This window comes from Gambusia affinis, linkage group LG03 (genome assembly GCF_019740435.1).
Source record: "Gambusia affinis linkage group LG03, SWU_Gaff_1.0, whole genome shotgun sequence".
NCBI classification, from domain to species: domain Eukaryota; kingdom Metazoa; phylum Chordata; class Actinopteri; order Cyprinodontiformes; family Poeciliidae; genus Gambusia; species Gambusia affinis.
In genome coordinates, this window is record NC_057870.1 from 28,718,288 (window position 1) to 28,745,606 (window position 27,319).

The 27,319-nt window shown below is 41.0% G+C and overlaps 1 protein-coding gene across 1 annotated transcript; it reads left to right on the forward strand.

Moving 5' to 3' along the window:
- The first annotated feature begins 1,257 nt into the window (after positions 1–1,257).
- On the forward strand, positions 1,258–27,305 carry fbxw8 (F-box and WD repeat domain containing 8). The gene is made up of 11 exons (XM_044112574.1): positions 1,258–1,857; positions 2,459–2,563; positions 10,602–10,766; positions 11,978–12,066; positions 14,574–14,731; positions 15,097–15,293; positions 15,391–15,609; positions 22,528–22,655; positions 26,273–26,446; positions 26,568–26,684; positions 27,140–27,305. Exons 1-11 carry the CDS (start codon positions 1,420–1,422, stop codon positions 27,303–27,305), a joined length of 1,956 nt encoding a protein of 651 aa, XP_043968509.1. The 5' UTR covers positions 1,258–1,419.
- The last annotated feature ends 14 nt before the right edge of the window (positions 27,306–27,319 follow it).

The window sequence follows — 27,319 nt, forward strand, 5'->3', positions numbered from 1 at the left end:
AAGGCCATCCCTTCGTCCTCTTCAGTCTGCACATTTCTCCAGCAACAGCATCCTCCTGCATCTCTTGCTTTAAGTGCAAATGATGTAATGCTGTTCCGCATGTGATTTTTAAAAAAAGGCACCAGTCTACAGTGGGAGAAATGTATCCACATAAAACACATTAATTAAAAAAAAAGTATGTCCCAAAAGGCAAACATGTCAATACAGCTAGTAGTTATTGGGCAATCAGCAGCTATTTGATTACCCACCCCGCCTCTTTCTTTTGAAAAATCGAACAAATATCTGGATTTTAGAACAAAGATGGAATTTTGTGCTTAAAAATTTAGCTTTGTCTTTAAGAGCTGGGACTTGTTTCATTCTTCTTTTTTTTTTACTCCATTGTCTACACAATGCATAAAAACAAGAAGAATCAATGGGATTAGCTGTCTAAAGGGGCTGCAGCCTGGGAAAAATCAGGTTATTTTTTAAAGATTCATAGACACTGATGTTATCTCACCTGTTGCGGAAGTCGCAACACGCGCCCTACAGGTGTCGCCTCGCGCTGAGCAGCACCATCAAGGTGACTTGCACCGCGAGGCACAGGAAGCCTTTGAAGTGGCCGCGCCCGGTCACTGCTGCCACCGTCACTCTGTCTCCGCAGCCGAGGTCTCCGGCTGTCCAACTCTTCTCGAGCTGGTCCCCGATTCTCCGTAGCCGCGACGCGAGCAGCTGAGCTACGGAGCAAGCAGTGGAGCGTCGGCGCGATGCGCTGCAGCTGGAGTCTCCCGGCCGCAGCAGAGGCTGGTCTATCGGAAGCCAGCACATCTTCTCCTCTGACTGAGCCTCCGCGCTGTTTCCCTCTTCTCTTAAAATCTGGGAAGGATATATGAACCCTCCTCCTGCTCCCTCATCAATCCTTAACTGTGTTTGCGATCCCCAGACTCTCCCCACCTCTCGCTGCTGTATTATTCATTACCATGTCACATGGTGTTTAGGGTTTACATCATCTTCTTCCAAGAGAAAGATAGCTACAGCGCTAAACACTCAGATGTCTGATGTTTGGGTTCATCTGAAGAGTCTTTTGTTTAAGGAGACTGGACGTTACGTTCTTTTTCTCTGATGTACAAATTACTCTTACGCTATTCGCACTTTCAGTCCACCTCACACACAGAGAACAAATTCTTACGCTGTTATTTACACATTTTAGCCGCAAGTATACCACTGAGAAAATAGGGGGAAAAAACAAGGAATTAAATTCTAGCGGAACCAATAGAGTGCTGCTTTGTCCCTCATCGGTCTGTTTTTAGAGAAGAGCGAGTTTGTTTTTGTCGGTGCCACAAAACACCGACAAAAAAGCTGCTCTGAAATAGGCTACTCTTAAACTTAAAATGACATATTCTGTTATGTAAAACTTCAAATTTATACTTTTTGAACGATGACATGGCAGCGAACGAGCTTGTTTCCTTCAGGGAACGCTGGAAACAAGAGTTAAAGAATAGAAAAGAAGAGAATGAACTCGTATGCGTTCCTTCTTCCTCATCGTCCTCCTCCTCCAGGGATCATCCAGAGCAGAGAGACTTAAAGAAACCTTGTGATACTGTAAAACAAGAGGAGCCGAGCTGTACTGAGGATGAGGGAAGTGTTAGTAGTGGGAGCTTTGCTGTAGAGGCAGATCAGCCTCAGTATGTCTCCATTGCACGCAGTCTGTTGGATGGGAGGACCAGTCCGCTGCTGGACAGGATTCAAGAGGAGAGAACTAGGAGAAAGAGGCAGTATCATAACATGACCAACATGTGCAGCGTGTCCCTGCAGCAGAGGCAGCCTCAGTGGAAGGTGAAGAAAGAAGAGGAGCTTGTGGATCAACTCATTCAGGATCTGGTATGATGAGGAAGATGCTGGTTGAACACAAATTCAGTGTGAAAGCGTAGATTCCCCGTTACAGGTTTCTTCTATCTTTGATTTTTGTATTTCAGATCATCAGTTAATAAATAATCAGTTAAATAGAGCACATAAATGACCTGACATGCAAACATAATTGGTTTAATCATTAGCTGTGCCATTACGCATTTGCGATATTGGGCATTGTTTGTCTCCATCAGTGTGAAGGAATGGGCTGAATCTTTTTTCCCCCAGAAATGTCTCAGTTTAGTCATATTGAAGCGTTTCAAACATAAATGTTTTGCCATATTTCTGTAAATCCAGAGTTTCACTTGGCCTCTCCAAATCCCTTGTTTTTAGTGATTCAGAAGTGGTCTTACAGATGTACTTCAGACTATTGTTCCCCTGCATAATAACCAAAGTGCTCCTGGGCTTAGGGTCATGAGCTTGTGACTGAGCGTTCTTCAGGATTTCTGGTAGAATATAGTGTATAGTGAGTTTTTGAATCAAAAAAACCAAGACAGGAGAAATCTCCAGGGTAGCAAAAACTTTTTACAGCATTGTATCTTGTGTTTTGTACTGTAATCCCTTTTCTTTGCAGAATGAAGTCAACGACATTCCCTTCTTTGACATTGAATTGCCGTATGAATTAGCCTTGAAGATATTCCAGTACCTCAACTGCATGGAACTTTGTCGATGTGCCCAGGTGAGGTGCAGAAAAAACAACAAAAACTGTACAGCTGAATGGCTTAGTAAAACTTAGGGAATTTGTTTGCTGGTGGAAAATTCAGATCACTGTGGTGAGTCCGGTCAGAACTCCAAAAAACGCAGAGTCGCACTCCAGGGCTGTTTATTTTCAACTTGTAACCGTGTGTATGGTTTTTCTAGAAAGACAGACAATAATACAAAATCAGTGTCCGAATATTTCCCAACAAATGACTGAACTAGTATTACCCATGCTAAACAACTGCAATGTTAATAACTACAAACATCTCGTTTCTAGATAAATACACTGCACGAGAAAGAAAACCACGTTTTGTAGCTCTTACGCGCGTGTAATGAAGCATGCTATCAATTAAGGGTAAACTGACATATTCTCTTGAATAAACAATGTCACCCACCCTCCCGACATTACTTACTTACATTTACGCACACATCGAGAGAAGGTGACAACAAACTGCAAACAGCAAGATGGAATACACAATAACTGCGACGGTAAAAACTCTGCAGCTCCTTTTTCCCTTTTCTCCCTTCTTCGTCTACATGCTGCTCACCGGTGCTCTAAGCTCCGCCCCTTAAAGGGCTCAACATAGGAGACTACCAAGCAGCCTTTTTCACAGCCGCCCCTGTATTCACCTGAGAATACAAATAACAAAAAAAAGGCTGAGTAATAAGGGGAATCAATCGTCCTTAGGCAGGGCAGGTAGGGTGACAAGTCTTGCCACGGGTCGAATATAAGATCGTCCCTTTACAGTCACTTCAGCTGATCTGATCCGGGTGTCTGGTCCAGGAAAAACTTGAGAGACTTTACCCACAGGCCAGAGGGCTCGCGGGAGCTGTTTGTCCACGATCATGACCACATCTCCTACTTGTAGATTGGCTGATTCAGTCTGCCACTTCTGGCGGGCTTGGAGTCCTGGCAGGTAGAACTTCAGAAAGTTCTGCCAGAAATGGTCAGCTAGAATCTGGCTGTGTCTCCATCTTCTCCGCCCAAGAATCTCTGGGCTGTCATAGATGACTTGTGGCAGGGAAGCATCCCGCCGTCCCATGAGCAGATAGTTGGGGGTCACCGGGTCAGGATCCGCCACTTCAGAAGAGGTATAACCTAGGGGTTTTGAATTGAGTATCCCCTCAACTTCAATCAGAACGGTGCGCAGCACCTCTTCAGTAACGACTTGGGCACCGATGACAACTTGAAGAGCAGTTTTAAAAGAGCGAATTTCCCGCTCCCAGCAGCCTCCAAAGTGTGGGGAACCAGGAGGATTGAAAATGAACTTGATTTGCTGGCGAGCTAGATGATCTTTGAGGTCAGGATGAAGAACTTGAAATGCTTCCTGCAGCTCACGTTCTCCTCCCCGGAAGTTTGTCCCCTGGTCACAGAGGATTTCCTTGGGTTTCCCACGCCTGGCTATGAAGCGTCTCAGAGCCATTAAGAAAGCGTCTGTGTCCATACTGGGAATCAAGTCAAGGTGTACTGCTCTTGTAGTTAAACATTTGAACAGTATTCCCCACCTTTTCTCATTACTGCGTCGGATCTTGATGGTGTATGGCCCAAAACAATCCACACCTGTAGAATAGAATGCCGGCTTAAACAGACGCAGTCTGGCTGGAGGGAGGTCCGCCATCCGGGGTGGGTTAGGGTGACCTTTCCACCTCTTACATTCAACACAGGATCTCTGATGACGACGTACTGCTTCACGTCCACGTAGCACCCAGTATCTCCTTCTGATCTCGGCAAACACCCTTTCTGGCCCGGGATGTTGGAGTTTACCATCATAATCTTGTATGATGAGTTGGGTCAGAGCGTGTTTGGGGTCCAGAACAATGGGGTGAACTTCATCTACAGCCAGGTCTGGATTCCGGCGTAAACGGCCTCCCACTCTGATGAGCCCTGTTTTCTCATCAAACTCAGGTGCAAGTAGAAGAAGACTGGATTTGGTGATAGGTTTACCGGCCTTTAATTGGGTTATTTCCTCCAAGAAGGATTCTCTTTGAGCTCGTTGTAGAGCTTCGATCTCAGCAGCAGCATAGGAATCAGCAGTGAGAGGGTGGTCGGGGTCAGCCGCCTGGAAGCTGATGTGCGACAGCCTCTAAGTAGCTGTCCCAAGTTTGGTGCTGGAGTGGATCTGGAACACTAGAGCTGGACACAGTTAGACAAACAGCTTGTCGTTTCAGCTCACCTTCAGGATCACTCTGGGGTGGAGGTGGTAGATGAGGCCAGTAATCTGGAGCTAGTTTCAGGAATTCAGGTCCATCTGTCCATCTACTGCCTTTGCTGATGTCTTGTATAGTGAGGCCACGAGTGATGTCGTCTGCTGGGTTGTCTCTTGAGGGCACATACTTCCATGTGGAAGTTTCCGTCAGCTCTTGTATTTCCGCCACACGAGTACCCACAAAAACCTTGTATCTGCAGGAGTCTGAACCCAACCAGGTTAAAACTGTGGCTGAGTCAGACCACAATATGCAGCTGTGTATGGGGAGAGTTAACTCAGTGCTGATGACCTTATAGAGCTGAGCACCTGTTAGAGCCGCACACAACTCTAACCGAGGTACAGATTGTTGCTTCTTTGGAGCAACACGAGACCGAGCTGCAAGGAAGGCAACCTCAACTTCTCCTTCAGGACTCTCTGTCCTGAGATAAGCCACTGATCCATATGCCTGTTCGGAGGCATCACAGAATACATGGATAGCTCTCATACAGCTGGGCTGGTCTAGCCTGTGACTAGTGTAGCACCTAGGCAGTGTGATCTTATGCAGCTGTTCCAGCTCTGCTTCCCATGCATGCCACTTCTGCAGCAGCTCCTCAGGGAGTTGTGGGTCATCCCAATCTCTCTGTTTCTCCCACAGGTGGCGTACGATAACTTTAGCTCGGGTGGTATAAGGCACTATGTAGCCAAGAGGATCATACTGGCTGGCTAAAACTCTATAAATGTTCCTCATAGTAGCCACTGAGCAATCAATGTGTCTGTGTTTGTAGGTGAGGGTGTCAGACTTACAGTTCCAGTGTAGCCCAAGGGCTGGCTCTTGGATGTCGGACTGACCTTGACTGAGCCACAGCTCACAGCTGGCTGACTTGAGGTCTGGAGGAAGATGGTGGATGACATCTGGATTGTTACTGGCCCACTGCCGCAACTCAAATCCCCCATCAGCCAGCAGGTGGCGCAGTTTGTCAACGAGTGTCTTGGCTGCTATTGGACATGTGAGACTCTGTAAGCAGTTGTCCACGTAGAAGGACTTGTTAATGGCAACACGAACATCTTCTTCTGGTTGGCTGTGGTCCATGACGTGTTTCTGCAATGCGAACGTTGCACAACAAGGGCTACAAGTCGTTCCAAATGGAAGTACCTGCCACTCATAGACATCAGGGGGTTTGTCTCGGTTCATGTCCCGCCACAGAAACCGAAGCAGGGGTCGATCTGCTGGTAGGAGCCTCACTTGGTGGAACATGCCACGAATATCACTGCTGAATGCCACCGCATGTTCCCTGAAACGTAGGAGCACCGCTAACAAGGCAGGGCCGAGAGTGGGACCTGGTAAGAGAAGTTGGTTTAGGTTGTTACCTTGGTGTTGGAATGAACAGTTGTAGACCACCCGGTTCTTCCCATTATGTTGAACCATGTGATGGGGTATATACCAAGCTTCACCACTGGTCTCAGATTGATGATCCACCAACTTCACTACGTAACCAGATCCTATAAGCTTCTCTATCTCCATCTGATAAGCAGCAGCTTGTTCTGGTGACTTGGCAAGGCGCTTCTCTGTGCCTCTCAGGAGAGGCAACACTGCTTCTGGTGTGGCGTTCAGGAGAGGCATGTTCTTGACCCGAAGAAGGGGTGTAGCATAACGCTCAACACCACTAACATTGACTCTCACCGTCTCTTCTTGCAGGAGCTTAACTGCATCTTGATCTTGTCGTGACCTGACTGCTAACTTCTCACTGCGGTAAGGGAGCACATCCATCTGCCATAACTTCTCTACACAGGAGAACAGCTCTGTGGGTGATGACAGAGATGTGAAGAGGCAGTGACTCACATTTGTGATGGATTCAATGGCTTGAGCTGGTCCCTGTAGAGTCCATCCGAGAAGAGTCTTCACTGCTGCCGGGCCACCAGGTGGTCCTAGTCTGACTGGCTCCACTGGTGTAATGAGGTGTGTGTAATCAGCGCCAATCAGCAACATGGGACGGACTCTGTTTAGAGGAGGGAGAGGCAAACCTGACAGATGTTTATACTTCTGCTGGAGTGAGACAACTGGATGGGAATGCTCTGCTAAACTCAGTTGCTCAGCTGTAAAGGCATTCTGGATGCCATACACTTTGTCAGGGTTGGCTGCTGGGGAAATTGTGAAAGACACAGCCGCCCCGTGGAGCTTCTCCACTTCCTGTCTGACTGTACGAAGAGCTAACACCTCTTTACTTCCTTTAAGACCTAACTGTTTGGCAGCAGACTGAAGTAGGATTGTCCGCTCAGATCCATCATCTAAGACGGCATACGTCTCGAGGGACTTGTCACCATTTCTCAGGAGTACCTTACTGATCTTCAGTAGCACCTTGCAGTTGTAGACTGGCCGGTCGACATACATGACTTTGTTAGCAGTGTTAACAAGGCAACTTTCTCCTGAAGATGGAACTGCTGCTTGTTCTTCCTCTGCTCTTTCATTCACTTCATGCAGCACTAACAGATGTCTCCTACCACAGGTTTTGCAGGGAGCTCTAAGTGTACACTTGGCTGCTTGGTGATTACGTCCACAACGCCAACACTTATTATTTGTTTTAATCCATGTCACCTTCTGTTCTTTGGTCAAAGTCTTAAAGTTAGAACAGTTGTTCAGGAAGTGCTTGTCGTTGTCACAATAAGGACAGTAGGCCGTAACCTTCTCTTTCTCCTTTGACCTGTTGACAGGAGATGCAGGTGGTGCTGCTACGCTATTTGATCCAGAGACCTTCTCAGTGCCCAGGAGGATAGTAGCAGCCTTACTTGAGGGCTTGGGAGAGGCGCTTGGTATCAGGCTTCTTGCTAAATGACTCCTCTCTCTTGGGGGGCTTCATGCCATCTTCCTGAATTTCTAGCTCATATTCTAGCCAATCAGCAAAGTCCATGAGGGTAGGAATGGTAACTCTCAGTGGGTGGATAAATCTCTTAAAGCTGGCATTGAGGTCATAGGGAAGTTTACTTAAGAGTCTTGAAACATGAGAGCCGCAGACTAACTCGATTTGACCTCTTTGCCCTAGTTGTTCCAACATGCCAACTAGTGACCGCACGTTGAGGGCAAACAGACGAAAACTCTTAACATCACCACTGCGTATATTTGGTCCATCCATTAACTCTGCAATCCGTTGCACTGCAAGCTTGTGGGGCTGTCCATACATCTTCGTGAGAGCCAGCATTGTATCAGTGTAAGGTTGCCTTGAGTTGCAGTATGAGTCTGCTACAAGTGAAGCTTCCTCACACTGGAGGTGATCAGTGAGGATCTGATACTTGTATCTTTCAGTAGCATCGCCTGGTAATAGATTCTCTAAGGCAATCTTCATGCGTGCAAACTCTCTGGGATCTGGTGATGTAAATCTGGGGATGGTGGGCTTCGGCCCCCTGTATGTGGTCTCTCTCTGTGGCTCATTAAATCCGGGAGCTTGGAAAAATGTAGAATCTCTATGTGAATAGGAAGATGCGCTTTGCTGCGGTGTGTCTGCGTAGTACAGGCTGTGAGTCAAACCACCGGATGTTTGGGAAACTCTAGGTTTAGTGAAATCTAATCGCAGGTTTCTTTGTGAGCTGTATGTTGGATATCGTAGCTGCTGGTATGCTGGAGAATCAGTAGGGGGTTGGTAAGGTCCATAACCGCCACTATAAACACTTTGAGGTGGAGGAGGTGGGAGCAGAGGCTGATGGGATGCTGGCTGGGACTGTAAAGCAACCATCAGGCTCTGAAACTGTTTACGAAGCTCAGCATTTTCTTGGCGCATCTCTTGGAGAGCAGCACTGAACTCAGGAACTTGGTTGGTCTGCTGCTCCCCGGTGACTTGCCCCATAGATTGACAAAGCTCTAGTTCTTGCTCCTCATCATCCCCCAGGCTCATCATGTCGAAGCTCTGGCTAATAGGTGGTGATAGAGATCTGGTAGTTGTACACCCTAGTGCCCTCTGCTCCACTGATAACTCCCCTGCAGCTGCTGTCCGGAATCTACTCTGAGCTCCAGGTCCACTTAAGTCATAATCTGACAGGTAGGAAGGAACTGACATTCGTCGTTTGGGTTGAGTGTCCAATGCCTTTGACTCTTGGTTCTGCATTCTTAAACAGCAATCTGCTCTCCGGCTCGAAGGACCATTAAAACTTAGGGAATTTGTTTGCTGGTGGAAAATTCAGATCACTGTGGTGAGTCCGGTCAGAACTCCAAAAAACGCAGAGTCGCACTCCAGGAATTTCAACTTGTACTTGCTGTTTATTTTCAACTTGTAACCGTGTGTATGGTTTTTCTAGAAAGACAGACAATAATACAAAATCAGTGTCCGAATATTTCCCAACAAATGACTGAACTAGTATTACCCATGCTAAACAACTGCAATGTTAATAACTACAAACATCTCGTTTCTAGATAAATACACTGCACGAGAAAGAAAACCACGTTTTGTAGCTCTTACGCGCATTTGCGAAGCATGCTATCAATTAAGGGTAAACTGACATATTCTCTTGAATAAACAATGTCACCCACCCTCCCGACATTACTTACTTACATTTTACGCACACACATCGAGAGAAGGTGACAACAAACTGCAAACAGCAAGATGGAATACACAACTGCGAACGGTAGAAACTCTGCAGCTCCTTTTTTCCCTTTTTCTCCCCTTCTTCGTCTACATGCTGCTCACCGGTGCTCTAAGCTCCGCCCCTTAAAGGGCTCAACATAGGAGACTACCAAGCAGCCTTTTTCACACTTAGCTTCTTCTAAAGACGTTTTTATCTTTAAGTTTTCAATTATGACATGAAAAAAAATCTAAACTGGGGAAGTGTAGAGGGAGAAAGTTTATCTTGCCTCACAATAGTTACTTAATCCTTTAAAGTTGGTTTTCTTTTGCTATATTTCAAAATTTTATGCAGATAAAAATTCTTGTTTGAAGAGGAATTTTTGTAGGATAAATGTAGGCAGTGTAAAATTACTGGGAATTTAATAGCTGAATTTCAGACATAAACTATGTAGACCTCTTGAGGTTTCCCAGCACCAGAACTAAACTAGGGGAGACAGAGTTTATTTTCTGTGCTCCTTGACTTTGGAACAAACTCCATGAAAACATGTTTATCCAGTTCCTTTACTTTGGTCAACCAATCTAACTAGATTTTTTTATACTGTATTTCTTTTTGTCTTCCAGTCATCTCATGTAAAGTCCTTTATATTGTCTAGTGCATAAATTACTCTATTAAAAAACATTTCTGTCTTAAAAAAATTGGTCTCAAAAGGCCCTTTTAATGATATGCCAACCTATTGTACATAGATTGACACACTGCCCCCACCTGTTGCTGCACTATACAAGTTAACTAGCTGAAATAAAGTAAGTGGACTTTATTCCCACTCTCACTTCTGGTGTTTTACCACATACGCTTGGCTGGTTGGATCTTGACCCCAACTGTAGACCTGCTCTACATGCTTTTTTTATAGGGTTCAGATTATGTTATTAATTAAATTAAAACAGATGAGATGATCAAGCATACTTTTAAGAGACTTATAAATCATGGCCTGTCATTAAAATCCATGTGTAACTTTAGTTTTATTGTTTCTTTGTGCAATGTCCATAATTTGGCTATTAGTTACTTTAATTACCCTTACCTTCTTCATTCTGGTTTGCTTTGGGCAGCTCATGACTTTATTTTGTGCATGTTAGTAAATTAGATATTGAGTGGCAGATCCACAGCACTCGTGGTGCAGAGAGCCTGTTTTGGCAGGCGGCCGGGCTCGTTAAGCGGAAATGAGTGATGCAAGCTCCTAATGTATGCTGACTCAAACCACTGTCGTGTTGTCCAATCTCCTCCCAGGTGAGCAGGGCATGGAGAGTCCTCGCGGAAGATGGCGTTCTCTGGTTCAGGTTGTGCCAAAGGGAAGGTTACCACCAGGGTGTCTCCGTGTCCAGCTCCCCCTGTTGGAAGAGCACCCTGCGAGACTGCAGGAACTCGGCCAGAACTGTCCGCTCCAACTGGAAGGTGAGCTTGATCTGTTCTACTTCACTGAAATGGGAAGGTTTTGTTTTTTTTAATCAAATTACTAAAACTGCCTGAGAGGTGAAGGTGACATGAAGTCGTCTTATCAAAATAACCCAATAAAACTAATGTGTGATTGACAGCAGACCATGATCACTACAGTGTTTATTTGCCAATATTTATGTGACTTAGAAATCTCATTGCCAATAACCACAGATTGTAGAGGTCAACTGTTCTCATTTGATTTACTTGTGGATAAGAAAAATAAATTCATAATGCATCTCCTGGCATCTCCTTCACATTATGTCACAGTACAACTGCAAGTCTGATTTACTGGGATCTTATGTGATAAATCAACACAAAGTGGTGCTTACCAGAGTAGTGGAACAAAAATGATGCATAATTATTGAATTAATTTCCACAATAGAGACTTGACTACTACCGCATCCACTTGAATTCAGCCAAAAACAGTGACGTTGGATCACCATTATTTTCAACATTTCAATCATTAGTGAACGGATGACATCACAAATGTACCCCACGAAACACGGATAAAGAGAGCACTTAAAACAGCATTCGTTTAATAACAATGTCTTAATCTTCGGACATTTTACAGAGCACTGTAAAATGTGCTATTCTTACTAATATTGACCTTATAAGACATGATGTGGTAGAAAACTAACATTTACCGTCACCTGATGCATATCAGCTCCAAAGTTAAACATGGTGGTGGCAGCATCATCCTGGGGCCATGGTCAGAGAAAGATGGATGGAGCAATGCATGGCAGTAATAACAAACCTGTCTGAGGATGCATAAGACTTGAGAATGAAAGATGTTCACTTCTCAGCAGAACAGAGACCATGAACATGCTGTCAGAGCTACAACGGAATAGTTTAGTGTATTCATGTGTTAGTGTGGCCCAATCAAAACTCAAATCTAAATACAATTTAGAATCCGAAGCAAGACTTTGATTTGAAGTTTATTGATGCTTTGTATAAAATGTAACCATGCTTGGGTTTTTTTGCAAAGACAAAAAGCCAAAAATGTAATTCTTAAGATGTGCAAAGCGGAAAACACATTCACACCACACTTTTCAGATTTTTTATTTGCATAAAATGTTCCCTCCACTTAACAATCATACACTGCTATGTATTGGTCTACTACACTAATTAAATTGTTTATAGTTTTAAGCTCAGCATCTGTAACTCTTCAGAATCGAGTGGGATCTGTCAGCCAGCTGCAGTTCGAGTTGGGGAAAATTCTGTGCGACGTCAGCTCCTGTGACAGCTTTGTGTTGGCCGGGTGAGTTTCAAGGACGAGCAGATAATGTCTGATGTCCTCTTTGTTTTAGCAGAGCTCACTTGGTCTCATTTCATCTGCATTGATTTCTCTGTCGCACTAAATAAAACTTGCTCATAGATTTTTGTGATTTAATGCCACGGGATTAAATGAATGTAGAAGATGCTGTGTGTCCCCGTCTAAGCCAATGCCAAAATGTTGCATTTACATTGATGAAATGATAAATCAGGGGATGAAGTTTGGATTTATCTTTACAACTGAAAACGATGTATTATGCTGAACAACAACATCAAACAACTAGAATGCTAATGAGGACTTGGCCAAATACACAAACTTTTATATGAAATAAAGTATTTCTTACTGACAAACACAAGAAAGTTAAAGCTGATTTAAGTTCCCATGTGCCAAGTTATTATTTAAATTAACTATTTTCTGCCAGAATAGAAGCTAAAGAAACCGTCTGCGTAAATCCCAGCCTCCTCTGATTGGCTAGCTCAGATTGTCTGAGCAGACTTCACCCACAATTTCGCACTGGCTCTAAAGTTTAAGGGAGTTTATGTATTTTGTAAAAATTGACAAACAGCATTTGGTTAACTTAAAATTGTTTGAGTCCTTATTTAGCCATGAGCTACTCTTTACATACAGACATGGAATGATGGTAACATTATGACCTGTGAAAGACAAGCATTTCATGACCCTAACTGAATAATGTTCAAATTAGACAGCGTAGTTCTGTATAATTTTATGCTTCTGGCCAGACATGTAGCTCCAAAACATGATGTTAGTGTCATTATTAACTGGGTAACACTTAAAGTAAAGGAATCCAGATCAGACCACTGAATTGAATTGTACGGATTATCTTTTCATCATGTTTCCTGTTAGTTGGTGGACCATATTAGGATCCAATTGAATGCTTAGTTTTCTGTTATAAACTGGAAAAACAAGAGTGATTTTGCAAAGGGTCACGTCGTAATGACAAGACAACCGTGTCATAGCATGTTTAAAAACTGTACCTTGTGTGTGCTGTTCTCAGTCCACGGTGGCCATTATTTAAGTAGTTGTGCCTGATTGATACAATTATTGTAGCTGATTTTACAGGCACATTCAAAGGCTTCCACAAGACCAGATTTGAGAATTAAACAGGAGTTTTATGACTTCAGCCACACATTAAAGCCAGATGTTAGACCTCTGATGAAACCTCATGTGACAGCAGGAACAAGGATTTTTACATTGACAGAGTAAGTTCTGATCAGAAATTGTGAATTAAAACAATTAATTCACAATCATATAATCACATTATTGCTCTTCTTTGCAAAAAAACACAAGTAACAATTGCATTTATTGAGGAAAGAGGACATGAATTGCAGCTTAATCAGCTAAACCTTCTCTTAACTAGCTGGTATGAGGCAGTGATAAATTGTGAGGGACCTGGAGGACTCAATAAGGGTGCCCTTAAGGAGATCTGCAGTGTCTCCTGGGACAAAGACTACTAGATTCCCATTAGTCCTGCTGGATCCCTCCAGAGAAAACAGCCTGTTTGTGTGGTTTCAAATTAGTAGATGTGTGGCACACAATACTTAAACATTGAAGACATTTAATAAGTGGCCCGATGCAATGTGAACTCACTGCTAAATTCTCAGCTTTATGTATATCCTGCTAATATATTCATGAAGTCAGTACGTTCCTCGTCATTGGTACTTAAGGAGTGATTGAGCTAAATGAAACTATTTTAATTTGTCTAAAAAAGAATCAATAGCAGTTAAGAGCAAGTCAAGACTGATTTGATTGCTGACAGAAAACCGGTGGGAAGGGAGTTGGCTTTTTGAAAAAAAAAAAAAAAAAAAAAAGCAACAGGAGAAGCAGTGGCCATTAACCCGACTCAGACAGAGCAGATCTGCTGAGGCCTGCATAAATACCACTGTAGTCTGAGCAGAAACTTCTCCCCGCAGAAGTTTGTTGGGCGACATCCAGCATGGTCGTCATGCTGATCGCTGGCGTTTTGATGATCCACCAATTAAGGAAAAAGTGTGTGCTTCTACTCCTGCCAAACCCTGCAAATCCACCCCCCACACACACACACACACACACACACGGAGAGCGACTCACATATACGCTCTGTGTCAAACTGGCTGTTACTGTACGACACATTGCAGCTCCAAGTCATGATTGAATCTGTGAAGGTGGCAGCATGCTCGTCTCTCGCAGTGAGAGCTAATCAGCCGGGGCAAAGAGATGGGAGAGGAGGTGTGTGGAGTTCAGAGCAGAGGGCTGCTCTGCTCCATTTGTTAGACATTTCATCTCAAACAAAAGAAAAGCGTGCAGTTGGAGAACGGATGATCGCACACTATCCTCAAGTCCTTAAAGTACTTCAGGGAACTGCTTGTCTTTTGTTCCACTGAAACCTAAGCTGACCTCTTTTATTCAAAACATGTTGGTTGTATAACCCCACTCTAAATCCTAAAAGACATTTAAGTAATATCTAGTAACTGATCTGTTGTGTTATATTTAAGGTACACGTCTGGTGATGTGAGGCTTTGGGATACGTTGCACTGGGACTCAACATCTTCGTTCCTCAAGACCAACAGTCTTTCGGCGAACACACACCCTAGGCCGCACGTTAGTCATGTCCAGATCAACAGCACAGTGGCTGCTGCTTCATATGAAGATGGTAAGTGGGTGTGTGTTTAATGTAGGTCTATTATGCAAAATTCACATTTTGCATGTTTTTATACTTCCATTTGGATTTCAAAAAAGTGCTTAATAAGTAGAACTGACCAGGCTAAAATATTATCTAAGAATAATTTTGTGCAAAAAATGTAATGAACATATTTGGGACACCAGCAATCTAAAAGACATTTGTGAACAAAAAGAAAAATATCTAGTAGAATGGCAAAGCTGAACATTGTCTATACATTTAGATCCCTATTAAACCTTTATGCACAATGTCTCATTTTCAGCATTTGGCGTAGTCACAAAATTGTTTGCACATAGAAATCAAAACCTTTTTAGTCAGAGGTTGTGTTTCTGGCTTAGGCTGTGTAGACTTGTGGAGTACAGAAACAGGCGGGGAGCCCATCCACCACTACCAGATACCCGGGAGGATCCAGGCTTTGAGTCTGAGCCCGGACTGTCCGGTCCTGGTCTCAGCCGCAGGGTCAGACGTTCGGCTCGACAGCGCCAATGACTGCGGCTACTGGAGGACTGTTTGTGAGACTCGGCTACCCAAAACAGTGAGTGGGACACTTTGGTTGTGTGTACATGAAAGACGATGTTCCACAGATGCTGATTTTGTTATTGTGAATTGTACTTTTATCGTTTATATGGCAGGTAGAGAGCCTGACTTTTGTACCAAACCGGGCAGATCAGTCCCCACTGGTGGTTTTAGCGGCTGGAGAGGATGTCTACTTGCTGAACCCTCAGGAGGAGCAGCCAAGGACCCTGCACTCTGTTTATGGTCATCCTGTAACCTGTCTGGATGCCTCCAACAGCCTCACTGCTTTTGGGGTGAAGCGCACCGGCTGGGCCATGCATGATGGAGGCAACAAGGTGGGTTCAATTTTACCCTGCAGATTTTGGTAACTACTAAAAGGCAGATCTGAGAAGAGTAGTACAGTAGCTCAGGTAGAAACATCAACAGGCATTTCTTGTGACTCTAAGGCAGGGGTGTCAAACTCCAGTCTTTAAGGGCCGGTGTCCTCCAACTTTTAGATGTGTCTCTGCTGCATCACACCTGAATAGAATAATTAGGTCATTAGCAAGGCTCTGGAGAACTGATCTACACAAGAAGGAGGTAATTAAGCCATTTCATTCCAGTGTTTTGTACCTGTGGCACATCTAAAACCTGCAGGACAGCAGCCCTTGAGGACTGGAGTTTGACACCAGTGCTCTAAGGTGTTCAATAAGAGGTTGTTTTGACTATACAGCTCTTAAAAATAAAAAAGTCAAATCAAAGGTATTCATATCCCCTAGATACTGCAACAAAATCACATTTGTTCATGATTATTTTCAATATTACGTACACCTCTACAATATTTATATGAACTGACAATATAGTATGTGTGTGTTAATGGAAGAGATGGAGCTGTGTCAAGGTTTTGCCAGGGGTAAATGTGAATGTTGGCAAACTGGATGAAGCAACCTGAACCCTCTGCATCTGGAGTTAGACGTGCTGTAAAAAGGACTGCAAGCTACCTTGATCTCCCTAATTGCAATGAAAGGTTTCCATTAGAGTTAACAAGGCCACTCGTTTTCTCTGCAGGTGCGTAATGAAAAAATGAGACGTGGAACAAAGTAAATTGCAATTTGGTTTGGTTAAATGGAAATATGCTGGTTGTTATTCACAAATACAATTCATTGCAGAGAAAAGCAAAGGGGACAGAAATTTCAGAATTATGCTAATGTTTTAATTAAGTGGTCATCTTCCTTTGCCTGGTAAGTGAATTAAGCCTTTATAGGTAAAAGGTGTGTAATCTCTTTGAAACACAGAGTACGTATTACATGTTGTAAAAGATCCAAACTCAGATATTGTTGTGAACTTTGACAACCAGCATATGTTCATCTAAATGTAAGCATAGTCTTGTAGTGGCATAATCACCATTACTTTGTTTCCCATTAGATTCAACAATCATGAACCTGTGGGGGGTTTGTTTATATCTGAAATAACTCTCCTAAGTTACAGCAAGCCTTCCCTAGACACTTCTCTTAATTACTACAACCTTCAAGTGTACTTTTATCAAGTGTTGTTTCTTAGCCAGCTTTTGTTTGTTTCTAATAATACTATGTTTCCAAGGACCTTGTGTGGCTAATTGACTCTTAAACCTTTACTTAGTACAAAGAGCCTTGAGACAAAATACTCATTTGGGGGATACTACTCTTGGGCCATTTAAGCCCTTGAGGGTATGTTATCATTGCTGTTTTTCAACATAAATTAAAAAGTAGACAGACTCAAAAAATGCACAAAATGTGAACAATTTGCTTTTATTGGTATCTTGAAAGAAGATATTTGCTGGAGTCTGAGAGAGATTTATTTATTTTTATTGGCAAAACAGCCACTCCGACATCATAGCTTCTAGAAAACTGGATGTACTTATTCAGCTGCAGCCCTAAAGCACCACATAGTGGACCAAAAGGAGCGTAACACTGATATCTGGGTATCATAGCAGTCTATTGTTTGAGTCCTCTCTACAGCTTTGTTTATTTTTGCAAATTAAAAGATGATTCAGTTAAAAAGTGCTGCATGAATCTCATTGATAGGATTCCAATCTAAATCATTTCCAGGTGACAAATGTTTGTAGTTGCTATCAATCCTAGATTTTCTTTTTGTGAGTACTCCCCTTCTAAGACCTGGAAAAAATAAAAACACTAAAATAAATAGGACTACTAAACATTACCAATGAAGCTCCAGCTTTATTTGAAGAGGCATAAAATGCTAAAGCATTTAGAAGTTACGTAATTGTTTTTATTTCTAAAATTCAATTTGCTATTATCTCAAGCTTCTCTTTGAAAACCTTTTTAAAAAGATGATTTACCAGGTTAGAAAATGTATCATCTTTAAAATGAAATGTAATACTTAATCTTAGACTGACTTAGTTTTAATTCATTCATAAGTTTGTTAAATCTTTCTAAAATAATTTTTTCAGCTCAGATCCGGGCCAAAATTCAGCTCTAAATAATGCCAATTCATGATCAGTGAACACTCTCACTAATTAAAAAATTTAGTAAATTTAATTAACCAGTCTTTCACTCTTGTTCCACTTCTATCAGCTGTTTCTTAAAGCACAGATGACAAAACACAATTTGGCTGTCACCGTTTTTACTGTCTTTAGCAAAGAAACATATGCTTCATTAAAACCTGTCAAGATGCACAGAGCTGATATCCGAGGAAATCATCTCACACCGTTTTTCACACGTTAGAGTGACACTTTTTCATTTACAGCGTCTCGACTTGGATGAACCCGATGACATTAACCTGTTTTGTTAACTTTATTCAGACTTTGTGTTGTTATTATTTTTTTAGTTTGATGTAGTCGCATTAGTAAAACTGTTCAAACTGTAGATATTTCTGCTGCTCTTCCTTGTCTTTGTTGGTTTGTCCTGGCATGTGTGTAGAGAACGTGTGTGTGGCTGAGGCTTGCCTCCAGATCCTTGTTACTCCTTGCCTTCCTCTTGTCAGTGGACCAACATCACCTGGGCACACACCCAGCTCATGGCTCTGTTTTCAACATGAGCTGGCATTCACATTGGCAAACAGTTCATCTACCACAGAAGCTCTGCCTCAATGCTGTCAGAAAAAAAAAATGTTTCTTTATGAAGAAGAGATCAAATGAGCAGATTTATCTGAATGAACACAAAGTCAATATGATCAGATCAAAAGTTCACCTTTAAATGTAAAAACATTAAATAATCTATTACAGTTTGATACACACAGTAACTAATGTTAAAGTAAACTAATCAATAAATGTCATTGCTGTAAGCATCAGTTAAAAATATTCTAAAGTGAATGTTACCCACCTGAGACTTTCAAGGCGAATCTCTGTAGTCAATAACTGGAGTGCATTAGTTCATCTGTTGCCTAAACTCAGTCTGTCAAGGGAGAGTTCAATTAAAATACTTAAATCACATCAGTGCTAAAACTTCTTAGATTTTAGGATCCTACAGTGGAATAAAATCACCTGTATTTACCAAAATAATGTGCTACAGAGGATCAAATTAGTTTTTCATCCTATGCCTCTTGTGTTCCTCTGTGTTTTCCAAACTCTGTGTGCACTGTGCAGAGGATGGTTCTGGTTCCCCACAATGGCTTTGGCTTTCCGCACCACCTGCTGCTCAGATACAACAAATAGTGAGGTCGGTGGGAGGCCTGTTATTTTGCTGGCCACCTTCACCACCCAACTTAATTGATAGTCAGGAATGAGGCCAGGCTGTGTAGTTGCAAATTAGTGTAAAATTGTTATTTTGGGCTTTAAACTGCAGCTATCTCCAGCATAACTTAATAGCAGTAACTTCTTAATTAAACAGTGTCTGTTTGCAGATTTTGCTATACTGCTCCCTGACCTAGCTACTTGACCTGCTTGTAGCTTTTCCTCTTTCATAGTACAAGTGTGCTTCAGGTTCCTTGACAGGAGGAGTAGTTTTGAATTTATCCTAAAAGAGCAAAGATATATATTTTTAAATGTATATAAAGGAACATTTCTTTTCTTTGGGCATCAATTAAGATTCAAGTTTATTTTGATGCTTTTCAATAAAAAGAAAAAATTATATATAGAATCTTTTCTGTATTTCACCTGTTGATTTGCGATGTTCCCCACCAAACTAGTGTGTATCTTTCTTTTATTTCACTGTTGTATGAAACTTGCCCTAGGTTACAAAAAAACAACAAAATGATAAAACTGAAAAGGAATGTTTCCTTGTATCTAGTGCTATATATTGATAGTATAGCATAGACAATGCAATGTATTAATCAATATGCTAAGCCAGACATTTGACATGTTGAAGTATATTGCAGCTTAAGCGTCACAAATCTGAGACAATTCAAATGTTTTGCATGGAAATGCTACTCAAAGGTAGAAGTAATGTGGTAATGACATTAACATTACTCAATCTTAAACTGCACTGTGCAGGTGCACTGTCTGCACTAATAAAGGTCACCGCTGCATGACAAATGCCTAACACATTTCTGATAGTGTTGGGCTACGGTACCCATCCAGGGACACCAAGAAACTTTACTTAATGTGAATGATGCAGGCACAAAGATTGGAAGGATGCTGGAATTAGAGTTGGAAGGAGAATTGGAAGCAGGGTTGGAATGAGGACTGGATTTAGGGTATAATCTTTCTGTGATTCTGTAACTTAATAATGTAACTTAATTAGTTAATTAGCTTTCTATCTCCAGACAAAACCAAAACATGTTAAGCAATACCACAGAAATACTCTTTAGGGGTTAATTCTTTTACTAAATGACTTGTATTTTCAGTGAAGAATCCAAAATTAACTTCATACAAATTTGAAGAGTTAATCTCCATAAGTAACTGCATAATTTTCTTTTTTTTGGTTTTGCAAATGATTTGCTGTCCCCATTATGTTGTGTTGAAAGTACCAAATAATGTGAAAGCACAAACTCTATGCATAATATTGCATCTGGTCCAGTGGGCTAATCTCTGTTTGTCCACATGGTGTCTAAACCAAACGAGGCCCTGAGCCCGTATTTGTTCCAGATGTGGGTGTTTGTATAAGATTTAATGTAGTATTGCATAGAGAGAAAGCAGTGGTTCAGCTTTTTTTTCTCAGCAGGCTATTGTACAAGTGTATCCCTTCCCTGATTAGGTTTAAATATGGAGGCCACTGCTAAATTCTTTTATGGAGGCAAAAATATGTGCACACCTGGTCCAACACAACTCATAATTTCTCCTTTCTGCTCAATAATAAGAGTAACTGCTGCAGTTAAGCCTTATGAGTTCCGATATAGTCGCAATAGCAACATGAAAGGATTTCTCTGAGGAACAGCAGTGATTTTATAAATGTCATCTGTTTAAAAGCATGCAGAGTAATCACATTAACATTGCAGTGTAATTCAGACTTTCTTTTGTCTGCAAGCTTCAATAGCCGAGCACCAGAGAGAGCATTAGCCTAACCACTGCACTGTATCCGTGCTTACTAATATTCTTCCTGGTCTTTGAACAGCCCCCAGTACTATCACAAATCAGCTGCTTATCCTCTCTCAGTGACAGTTCTTCATTTTAGTGGCTGAGGTGGGGACGTATTTAATAAAATTATCTTCCTAATTCTGCGGTGATTCATTGAGAACAGCAGGCTGAACCTCATTTCTGCATTCCAGTCTCCTGAGCTGTCCAAATCCTATCAAGCTGTCATTTCGAAGTCCAGTGTGGTTTGGGTTCTGCCCTAGGGTGGAGCACAATTAAAGCTTCGCTTGGCCCAAATATGGGGACACACAAAAACTGCTGGCACCTTCTGAAGGTTTATACCCTGCCTTCCTCTATTTATTAGTTTTTATATGTATATTTTTTTTCTTCAAATGTCTTTCTTTTCTGCTGTCTGTTTCTGCCTTTTCTTTTCTTCTACCTTTTGGCTCCCATTCTTTCCATTTTCCCCCTCTGTTTTCCTTTTTGTTTAATTATTCAAAGACAGTTCTGCCTGGCGGTTAACCCGTTTGTTCTGTCTGGTTTGGATGAGAAAACACCAGCTGCTAATTGATCAATTAGGCCAGCACCAGATGACATCATTGAAACTTCTGTAAAGAGTTTATTGCAGCCATCAAGCTGTAAGAGACAGTAATTCAAGTTTGCCTTCAAGTTTCTCTCCAGTTAATCTACTCAAGTCCTTCTGTGCTTTTACTTTACAAACAAGGCTTTTTCCTACATGACTGCACCTTTATTGGCTGATATCCCATATTATTATTACACAGTTTTATCATTAGTTTGGCAAGTTTAAGGCACCGTTTCTGTGAACTGAAAGTCTGCGTATGGGAAGAGGTAAAATATTAAGGAACAGTAACACTTTTTCATAAAAAGTACTCTTTTTCTGTTGCTCTCTGGCATTAATTTAATTAATTTCAGTTTAATTTAAGATATATAATTCTGTCTAAATATAATCATCCCCCACTGTAAATTGTGTTTGTCGGTAAAAGTTATAAACTAGCAGCTGTTTGTTAGAAACATATGTAAGTTTACATTCAAATGGGTTGTCCAAATTGAACTCCAAATATCTCTTTTAATGACTATCACAGTCTCAAAATTTCCTTCCTCTGAAACCAGACCTTATTGAAGGTTTGTTTAGCATCAGTGTCTATTCAGAAGGCAACGGCGCCCAACCTTCAGACAGTCCCAAAGCTAATGCAACCCTCACAATCCAGAGACTAATTTTTGCTCTTAGGTCAGTTAAATAAACTTGCTTAAAGCAGCAAATGTTTCATGATCTTTTTACAAAAAGAAAGCTTGTTATTTTTAGTGTTGTAAATTTGCTGTCATTTTTGAAGAACAACTTTTTCACCTGACTTCTTAGGTTTTAAATAGAGAAAACAACCAAAAAAACTTTAAATGTTTTTAAAATATTTTCTTTTACCTCATTTTCTTCTCTGAGGTGTTATTTGTGGAAAATTGTGTTTAAGAAATGAATAATATCTATTGAGGACTGGACTTTTACATCACTATGTACTAAAAGTGTAGAGTTACATGGAATGTTTTCATGCAACCTGATATACACTTTTAAATATAAAAATATTGCAGTATGTAGAGTAATTTGTAATATTTTCTACAGGTTTTTATTACATCTACCGATATTTACATTCTTAAATATATTATTTGTTACTGTCTGAATTTTTGTTGGAAGTTTTTCCTTTGTATTTAACATTATGGCAGTTTTACAAAATTGTGACTTTTACATTCTTTCATATCGGCTCTGAAATGAACGGATTTCCTCGGTCGACTGATGTGTGATCCTGGATTTCAGATCCACGTCTACAGCCTGGAGACCGGGAAACCAACAGTTTGTGTCGGCAGCTCGCCGGGAGATTTCACTTGTGTCAACCTGAAAGACTGTCCCCCTCATCTACTAGTGTGTGGAAACAAAGACAGAAGGTAGGACACAAAAACACTCAGAAGTGCAGATAGAGAATGCACAAACATAATGCACCAGTGAAAACAAAAACTGAGCTTGGGACATAGACAAATGTTTGATGAAGGAGGCCTAGCAGAAATTTCTGGAAGTAGAGAACAGGTGTTTACAAAATGTGTGAGACAATAACTCTATTATATTTGTGCATTATTCAAGGCTATCTGTTTTTTTTTTTTTTTTTAAAATAAGCTTCTGAAAGCTTATTGAGAGAAAGGAATGCATTGAAATACTAACAGGAGTGATATTTTGCTCTTTGTCTTCTCCATTACCTGCTAGATGTTAAGAGATGAGAATTTTTGGCTGTAATGACTTCATCCAGCAGCAGCAACAACACACACACTAATGTGCACATGCTTGCCACATTTGGCTTGGCTGTTAAAGAAAAGACGCATAAAAGATCCATTCTCATCTATTCTGCACTTGTTAGAGGGTGCCGTGGTGCGTAGGATGCCAGGAAAGGAGAAATCCCTGGCATGTCTTCATCCAAAGCTGCCCCCGCTGTTTCTATTCAGCCCCAAACCCATCTGGCTGTTAAGTAGTTGGCTTTAAGCGAAGGAGAGACTACATCATACTGTTCAGGTTCTGTTTCTCCCATTCCTGCTAGTTATGATTAACAGCACCTGCACAAAGACAAAGAAATAGTTCAGTTTGTTTTGTGAGTGGCTTCATTCTTGGTCTTTGGTTTTTGATCAGATTTCGTCCAGATAGGGGGAAAAACAACTCTAGCTTGGCTCTGCCACTTTGGCTTCAGCCGATGCAACACGGAGTCGAGGACAAATGGGAACGGTGGAGACTGACGGACAGTCGGCGTTCTTGGCCCTTTGTCAGGGTGGCATCAAGCCAAAGCCTAATGCATCCCTTCTTTTTGTCCAGATGAGTTTTGTCACTCTGCATTTTTTTGTGAGATCCAAACACCAAATGAAGTGTCCAGATAAGGCCTGTGTGGAAAAAAGAACACATCTGTGCAAACAAGACAAGTCTGAGCAGGAAATAAAGAGAAAACAGAAAAGTGTGAGGTTGTTAGCTAATGGGTACCCGTTCTGCAGAACGCTTTGTTCTGCAGACATTGACGATATGAAACAAAACAGTTTCAGTGATCAGTTTGCTTTGCACTATGGTCCTTTTACTCAGTTTCCATAAAATATTTATAGATTTCAACGATGTAAAACTCAAATGTTTATAACAAACAGTTTTTTTGGAAACCGGTGACTTGTTTTGCAGTTGATTTAGGGTGTTTGAGCAGTTTGTTTTTTTGGGGGGGGATTTTATCTCACAATAAGACATTTGGTACCAAGAACACATAAACCAAATAGCTCCAGATCACTCCCCCCTTTGCCAGTTCACACCAACATATTACTATTTCATCTCTTCCTTCTTCCATTTCATACGGGCAAATCATTTGTACTTAACTCTTTATCTGATTATTTCACCAGCTAATATTTAACCAAACATCTCTTGGTCAGTTTGCTACTTTGCCTATTTGTACATGTTGCTATTTACCTCTTTTGATACCCGTTATCAAACTGGGTATGTCCTCATCTATGCATAACAGTTTATTTCACGTTGTAGTTCATAACATACCATGAGTAAATTAAGATAAAGTAATTTTCAGATACAAAAGTTTAAAGATATTTGGCTGGTACAAAATGTCCTAAGACTAACATCTCCGTTGTTTGGTTATGATATCCTTTGATCCTTTTAAAAAACTTTAAAAGCAAACGGCATTTTTTGTTTTTCACATCTTTCACTTACCATTTCTACTATAAGTTTTGCTAGAAAGGCAGATGCTTGTGGAGCTTTTTGGTTATGTTTCAAATGGTTGCCCACCAGAACAGAATTTTTTAAAATGTGAATTTGTCTTTTCTCTGTTGTTTCTGTAAATTATTCATGCACACTTAACTCTAAAAACAACACAGTTTGCTTCAATAAAAAAAAATTCTATTTCACATGAGGAGATAAAAAGTGTATCTGTTAACAACTTGAATGTAATGTGACCCATAAGTTTTCAGACTTGAACCTGGATACATAAAACTAAACTCCATTGACCATTAAAGGAGATTTTATAGTATTCTTAAACACAAAGTTTGTTGCTTTGATGTGCTACAGTGTATGCAATAGTCTTTGTCTCCATTTTGACTTAAAATTTAGAAAACATCATTCAAGTGGATGATTGTGAACTCCAGATCATTAGACTAAATCAGACATCATGCTTGGGATGATTAATGACTTCTTCTGGCTTTCGAAAAATAACTGTTCAGGAGTGGTCTGTGCCTCTCTCACACTTTCTTCGTGATTAATGAAAACGATTCTGGCCAGTGACAGTTCGGCAAAGACAGTCGCCTCCAGCATTAGGTTTATGGCTTCCTGTGGTCTGCCAGTAATGTTCATTCCTCATTGTTTAAACGTGCGCCTCCATCACGTAATGCCACTAAACAGGCAACGAGCTGAAGACAAACAAGTCCACGGTGCCCATTTAGCCATTTAACTTTGATTCTTTAAAAAAAAAAAGAAAAAAGTTTTGATAGTGGAAAATGAAATCCGCCTGAGTCCCCAGAGTAAATTTGATTATGGTAATGAAGACTTGGAAGAAGGTTGATCCTGGATGGAGTCATGTCCTGGATGCTTTCAGCTGCAATAAAGCCACGCCGACAACAGATGGAGCTGAACGTCCCTTGGGCTTTTGTTGCTAATGAAACACACTGAGCAAAAATCCTCCTCTTATTGCATTAAATTCATTGTAGAAAGCAGCACTTTAAAATCCATAATCGTAATTATTTTAATCATAATCTTGCGCTATATTATTTTAACACATTTTCTTCTAATGGAAATAACTGTAAGAACAAACATCAACATGTATTACAGTTTCTTCCATATTTTTTTAAACACTGTGACCAGGAGCTCAAATGTTCAGCTGTTGTTTTTGTAAGTGTGATGCTTTCTGGCCCAGATTTTTGTTGGATTTGCATTTTATGAATTACTTATGCTTAAGCCTTTCTATTTTTCTTTAAGTTTTTTTGGTTCTGATGTTAAACCAGACTATTTTACATGTTTTATTAGAATAGGTATTTCTTTTATGAAATAAAAATCTATAAGAGTTTCATCATGATTGGATGTAAGTCTTTTGCAGAAAAAACAACAAAAACAATTATAATCGTGGGATAAAACATGTTTTTAATGGTGAGACTGTTGCAGGTGGGTGGGAGTATTAACTTTCACAATGTCATCCTTGCACAGCAGAAAATGTAAGAGTGCTCATTGTTTCTGTTCCTGTTAGAATAGTTTTTGAATTTTGTGTTTGGCCTGAAAAGATTGACTTTCCTGTTTGTTTTATCAGAATAAGATGGAACAAAGTCACAACAAATCTCATTCAGATAATTAGTCAACTTGTAAGACCAACAGATTAAATGTATTTATTTGCTCTCCTCTTCCATACAATATGATCTATACGATGATGCAGATTGCACATTTTGTGCTTGCCTCCAAAGAAAGCACACAACTAACAGAAAAGCTCATGTGCTGTTCTTGCTAAACAAAAATCCCAAGTATAAAGCAGAATCATTCCCTTTCTGTTACGACGCAGAGTGAGAGTGTTTGACCTCAGGTCCAGCTCCTCTCTGGTATCCCTGTACGCCCACCACCTGGGTGTCACTTCAGTGCAGGCGGACGACTGGAAGATTGTGAGCGGTGGAGAGGAAGGACTGGTGTGTGTTTGGGAGATGAGGATGGGAACTAAGCTGTGGGAGATGCATAACAGGTACGATTTTAGAAGAGCCAACTAAAGCTTTTCTGACAGTTTTCCACCTTGTGGTTGTGCCACCAGCTCTTTTTATTATTAATTTATTAGCTATTTTTTTATTATTTGTTTTCTTTGGAAGGCATCCAGTAAGGCATGTTCGCTTTAACACCAGCACCCTGGTAACAGCCAACATCCCCGATGACAAGTCGCCACGTGGGGCCTGCATCACAGATGATGACCTCACAGCTCACCGCAGGTCACCATCCTCTCTTCTACACCTATTAAAATGACTTTATGCTTGACATCCTTTAAACATCCACTTACTCCTCTTAAAACATGTCAGAAATAATTTGGATTATAGGGATTTTCTGCTCCTCTGATTTTGAAAAGAAAATCTATATTCTTAGTTGACTACTGCTACTTCTAGATGGTTATTTAATTTTCCTCTGGGATTAATAAAGTATGTCTGAATTGAAGTGAACTGAATGAGCCTTCAGTCATATGTGTATTGATCATTAGCATACAGACAACAAAAATAAGAAGTTGCACTGTAGTCTGGCTTATTGCTTCAACGAAATCTTACCCCTCCTTGCAAAAAGTTAAAAAAAATCCTTCACATTTATGAAATGTAATCTTTTTGACATGTCTAATTTTCAGATCTTAAATAAAAGTCTGTAATGCTGTAACTGTTGTTGATTCTTCCTATTTCAGACACAGAGGAGTCATCAGCCATTACGACTTCTCTGAGGACGCCCTGTCACAGGATCACATCTTGCCCATCTGCAGGTCTGACTACATCGACTCATCCGGCTACAACTACAACATTAACCTGACGGTGCCCTACGACAGGCTGTCTGGCTCCCATCCATCTCACTGATCGCTGCAAACAAA